Here is a 6,182-nt window from a genome sequence, read left to right as displayed (position 1 = left end):
GCTGACTGACGTTTTTCATACCTTATTAGTCCATTATTTATACACTGAATTGACGACGGATTTTTCCGTTATTTCACGATCATGACAATGATCATGACAATGAGCACACGGCGGGTGTGACCGTTCAGCAGGGGATGCTCACTCCTCCATGGCACCTGATCCCACCTCTGATGTTTCGGAGGTCCGTGTTTGCTCTGCTCCTATTTTGTATTGTTTTATGGACTTTGATATTGAATGCTGTTTTCGTTATCTCGTTATCCTTCTTTAACTTCTTTTCTGCTCCTGGTTTTTTAGGCAAACAGACTTACTTATAGTTATAATGAGAAAGAGTATCTTCTCCAAAATTGTGAATTTAGTGGCCCCTTGGTAAAGGGTTTTGGTGTTAGAGAGGGGATATTGAAAAATGTATTATCTCTTTCAAAAATCCCTTTTGGGGTATTCAGCCAGTAAACAAAGTGTATGATTATGAGGTTTCGTCTTGCAAAATTGAGTATTTCATGAAAGTAACCATTTTGAGTATTTCATGAAAGTAACCAATGTAATTAATATTTTGTTGATTTGTACTTGAAGAAAAAATGATTTGGACTTTTGAATCACTCCAACATTCGTGGTATATACGAAATATCAGTGTTTGAAAAACTGAAGTTCAAGTATAGTTATATCTTTCTGGGTTGTTTAACATCAGAATTAAGCAAACTCAATGAAAATTCAAATGTATATATACAGTAAAACTCTTTTTGAACACAGATATTCCGAATTTTATAAGTCTCATTTGGGTCCCCGGAGGAGCAAAAAAGATTTACAAACAAAAGAAGGAGGATCTAACAAATATACAGATATTACGAATCAAGGATATAGTGGAGTAATTTTACTGGTCCCAGAGACTTCATTCTAACCAAGTTTTAATGTACTACTAATTATACCCCCCTTCGAAGAAGTGAGGGCATATTGCTTTGTTCCTGTCTGTCGGTCCACCATCAGTTTCCGTTGAAATTTGGTATACAGATTTATCACAAGATTATCTATGCCGTTTTGTTTAAGATACGATAACACCTTTTTTGACAGAGTAATGCCCCTTGGACTTTGAAAAATTCTAATTGTGTGCAGTTTCCGTTCATTTTCTTTGCAGAGGTTGCACATATTGAAATGAAATTCGGCATACAAATTTATCATATGAATATCTAGCTCAAGTTTTGTTTTGGGTACCATCGAGCCTTTTTGACAGAGTTATGCCCCTTGAACTTAGAAAAAATTCCAGTAATTTGCAGTTTCCGTTCATTATTTTCTAAGAGGTTGCACATATTGAAATGAAATGTATAGAGATTTATGATATGAATATCGAGGTCAAGTTCTGTTTTGGGTACGATCGAGCCCTTTTTGTCAGAGTTATGCCCCTTGGACTTTTAAAAATTCCAGTTATTTGCAGTTTCCATTCATTTTCTTCACAGAGGTTGAACATATTGAAATGAAATTTTGTATAAAGATTTATCATATGAATATCGAGGTCAAGCTCTGTTTTGGGTACGATCAAGCCTTTTAGTCAGATATGTGCCCCGTTGGACTTACAGAAGTTTCAATTAATTGGGAGGGGGCAAAAGTGTTTTACACACATCTCGTTTTAGAAATAAATCAACAGTTTAAAAACATATGTATCCTTTATTGTTTTCATAAAGTATCAAAACACATCAAAATTGAATGATTTGACCAATAATTTAAACAAATGTTTTCAGTCACAACTCTTTCGATTTCAACATGATTATATACTCCAAACACAAAAAAATTACTGTTTACATTTTTATGCTACCAATATACACAATGTCACCTGACGTTTTTCTTTTTAATTAAGACACAGCATCCCTACCAATCAGCATGAACACCATGTATTGGCTTTTATTGCACATGCTTCCTCCCTCTATTATTTTAATTCACATGATAAAACTTTCCTCCCTTTCACGAATGTGAGAGGACATTGATTCTCATAACTCTGTCCGTCCGTATGTCTGTCACAGAAACTTTTACCTTGGTCACATGATAATTTCACTTTCAAAGAGTCTGAATGCTAGTTACAAAATATACAGAATATTAGCAGAAAAGATGCATTGAATGCCAAAATATTGAAATGAAAGTAAAATTTGCTAAGTAATAGGCTAAAACAATCTCATTAGTTGCCACAGCACCCTGAGCTCTGTGACTTGGCCTTTCTCTTCAGGTCTACCGTGTTTCCATGCTGGGTTTTGATCTCTATCACATCCTCTAGGTCCCGTAAGCGTTTGATCGCTGCTTTAAATGCTTCGTCAACATTCGTGGAATCTTTAGCGCTGGTTTCAAAATAGGGAGCTTGTCCATTGGCTTGACACCACTCTTGAGCCATTTCATTGGAAACCATTCGATTTTCCACATCTATTTTGTTTCCTAGTATCACAAAAGGAAAATTGTTACCGTCTTGAATGTCAGCATAGTACAAGAATTCTTTTTTCCACATTGCCAGATTTTTAAAACTCTGAATATCATCAACAGCGAAAGTCAACAAACAACAATCAGCTCCGCGATAAAACGGTGTCCGTAAACTCTTAAAGCGTTCCTGGCCTGCAGTGTCCCATATCTGCATGGTGTAATTCTCTCCCTCAAAGCTGACATCTTTGTTCAAGAACTCCACACCAATGGTGTGAAATGACTGGGCATCAAACTTGTTACTGACAAATCGGTTCATTAAAGAGCTTTTTCCAACACCTCCATCCCCGAGAAGAACAACTTTAAGTAACTTGGACTTCTGAGACATCTCTTCTTCTTCTTCTTCCTGTCTCCCCCTATATCAAGATAGAACATCTACATGTAGTAAAATCAGTACAAACCTTAATATTATGTGTCAAATATTTTTTTTAATTTAGTAGCATATATCCACAGAAGAGAAAAAAAACTTCTCTCACATTCCTTAGATATGATAGCTGAGCAAGTTGTGTCTACAGTGTATAAGCTTTACCAGTAAACTGGTACTTTTACATCAACATGATAGGACAAAGACTACAGTGAGAGTAATTAATCAAAATTAATCAAGTGTAGGGTAATTTATTGTCACTCCTCACAGCTGACAGTTAACATAGGCTGTTAAATTGTACTGTGGGCATTATAAAATTACACTGAATGCACAGGGAGAGAAGCTGTCTTTAATATTTTAGCATAAATGTACCCAGTATTTAAAATTATTGGAAGAATGCAAAAATGCAGCATCAATGAAAAATGGGTATTGCATGACCTTACTTTCCCTATGGTCAATACAAAGTTACATGTTCTAGTATACTGTTTGCTTTCTGCAGTTAGTAGTCAAGAGCTTGCTTTGCAAAAGCAAAAGGAAATTAAATCTCATTCCACTGTCCATCTGTATTAGTCTGTTCGTCTGTCACAAAAACTTTAACCTTGGTCATAATTTTTGAATGAGAATAAACTTCAAGTTTTACATGTAAATTACCTGTGACAAGACCTTTCCAAATATGTCATGATTTCTGACCCTTTGACCTTGAAGTTTGACCTACCGGGGTACTTTTTACAAAATTTAATATTACTGGTACTTTAAATTGGTCATAACTTTTGAAAGAGAAAACATATGGTTTTCATATTACAACTGCATATTATCTGTGAAAAGACTTTTCTAAATATATTCTAATTCTTTCCCCTGTGTCCTTGACCATAAAGGTTAACAAACATTTCAAAAATGTTTTTTTTTTCCTTTTAACTTTTGATTGAGAAGGGATATTGCTTTCATATTTGACATGTGCCTTACCTGTGACAAGATGTTTACAAGGACGCTATGATTTTTGTCCCCTTCACCTTCATGTTTGACCCAATTTTCAAAAATATTAACTTTAGGGATTACTTTTGAATGACATGTGATGGAGTATTCATATTTGAAACAATATGCCATAAATAATGGCATCTTCATCATAACCTACTAAGACACCGAAAGAGGGGGCCACAATTTTTTGAAGTAGCTTGTTTCTCTTAAACTTCTGTGCTTTTACCTTCTAACCTTTAGTTGAATTTATATGGGGGTATCAATCATTCTAACCGATCATAGATTTACTGATCATCCATCCCAAATGTGCAAGGATGACTGCTAGTTTAGTACAATTCTAAGTTAACCTTGAACTTTCAGTAAGCCCTGGCATCCTCAGCGCTACACAATAAACATCTGTCAAATGGCAAATAGATTCTCATTGGTTCTGAGAAATTAATATCATCAGGAACTTTCAATTGTTGCTGACAACCATGAGATGTCGTAAGCTCCACCTCTTTGTCTTATGAGATGCTGTAGTGGATAATTGCAACACTCACTGACATCCTCATCCCATGTATATATTTCAACAGTGAATGAAAGCTGTGTAAATTTCAGACACTAATTATGCATGTCAAGAATGCCACACCTTACTGAAAGTCCAAGATTAACTGAGAATTGTACTATGTTTTCAGCCCTGACAAAGATCTAATAGCCTTGGAAATAAAATTTGTTTCAAGTTTATAGTTATGTGACTGGAACCAGAATCCTGAATCTATGGACTGATGAATCCTTCCTCTTGCCATCTTGGTTTGTTAAACTTTGTTACTTATACTTTTAGTTGATTTAAAAGAGACATATTAAATAACAGAGTTGTGGAAAACTTTCTCAGATAGCCGGTCATTTGGACCGGCAAGAAAACAAAATGAGCCGGTCCAAAGTGATTTTTGTCGGTCCGAAACGGTCCAAAGTGATTTTTGTCGGTCCGAAATAGTAAGTAGCAAAATGAAAAAAAAAATCAATATTTATTCACTTTATAGCACATCTTTTTAATAAATCATGTTAATAATGATACAAAATTCAGTCTCCATTTGCAAGTCCTCTTCTTTTTTCTTTTGATTTTGCGTTAATAACAATACTAGATACCAACGCTTTTGGGCAGGTCACAATGCTAATTCAGCAGAGTGAGTGTAATTTTTTTAAAAACATTTATGGATTTGGGAATTATATAAACCTTGAAAATGGGTCTAGAAATTGCAAAAATTCTTTGCATCGATAATAAAGATATCAACACAATTGGTAAAAAAAACGAAAATCCGGAACAGTCTGGAGTACTAGATTTACTGCTTTCCCCACCTGTGCTTGAATTCTTTCTGTTAGAATTTTTCATATTTAGCTCCTCTAAACTTTATTTTTTTCTTTGATACGTATTTCTACCCCATTCTGCCCAAATTGTAAATTTAATAGGTCACGAGAACCATGCTAGTTTTGCTTTCATTTACAGCCTCGATTTCGTTTAAAGAAAAGGTATTACGCAATCGCATATAAGGTACGATAATGAAGACGGGAAATGCACAGATGATAAATGGAAAAACAAAAAAACTTTAACCAAAAAAAGGGGCCGGTCATTTGGACCAACATTGATAGCATTTTTACCGGTCATGCGAATTTTTTGTCAGTTTTGCCAGCATGACTGACAGTTTTCCACAACTCTGAAATAAATGAATTTTTATTATCAAAAAATTTTACAAGCTAAGCTGGCCGGTAATCTGATCGATTGCAAAATTGGGGTGTATTGGGTGGTTCAGACCATAGTTATTTCGAACACTGATTATTATAACTCCTAAAACAGGCAAAGCGTCTCACTGAAGAAGTGGATGGATAACTGATTTTGTGAGAAATTTGCTACAACAACATAAACGTTTCAATTTCATATACGTGGGCTATATTAAATTTCAAGCAAGGAACATGATGCATGATAATACATAGCATTGCATGTTTGTTTAACATAATGTGATATAGGTAATAATTTTATACGCTGGTGTATATCTATTACAAGCGAACTGCATGACAAATAGATTCCAATATTGAAATATTATTTCAATGAGATCAGCAAGAATATCCGTGTCCATTTGAGTGAGAAATTATCTTGATACTATAACAATAACTAACCAAAAATGTACTGCATAATTTACGTTAAATGCTCTTCTTGTGTTTTACCTGCCTTTTTCTCTTTCTTAGGTTCTCAAACGTTCGTGTTCACCCCGAATTTCATTGTTTTCTTTTCAGATTTGTCAACATGAACATGATGGCAGATCAGTCACTGACGTCAGGTAAGTCATGTGATGTATCACGCGGGATCCATTTCCGGTGTACAAGAACGCCGTTGCGAAGGACGCGCCAACAGGTGCTT

The 6,182-nt window shown here is 35.0% G+C and overlaps 1 protein-coding gene across 1 annotated transcript; it reads right to left on the bottom strand.

The window, feature by feature from the left end:
* Positions 1–1,636: 1,636 nt before the first annotated feature.
* Positions 1,637–6,109, bottom strand: LOC134239703 (ras-related protein Rab-9A-like). The gene is made up of 2 exons (XM_062721862.1): positions 5,990–6,109; positions 1,637–2,807 (listed from the first exon to the last, which is right to left on the bottom strand). The coding sequence occupies exon 2, from the start codon at positions 2,777–2,779 to the stop codon at positions 2,162–2,164; it is 618 nt and encodes a 205-aa protein (XP_062577846.1). The 5' UTR covers positions 2,780–2,807; positions 5,990–6,109; the 3' UTR covers positions 1,637–2,161.
* Between the last annotated feature and the right edge of the window lie 73 nt (positions 6,110–6,182).

This window comes from Saccostrea cucullata, unplaced genomic scaffold (assembly GCF_032062105.1).
Source record: "Saccostrea cucullata isolate Sc308-1 unplaced genomic scaffold, CSIRO_AGI_Scuc_v1 ctg17411, whole genome shotgun sequence".
Classification (NCBI taxonomy): Eukaryota; Metazoa; Mollusca; class Bivalvia; order Ostreida; family Ostreidae; genus Saccostrea; species Saccostrea cuccullata.
This window is presented reverse-complemented; position numbering and strand designations above follow the sequence as displayed.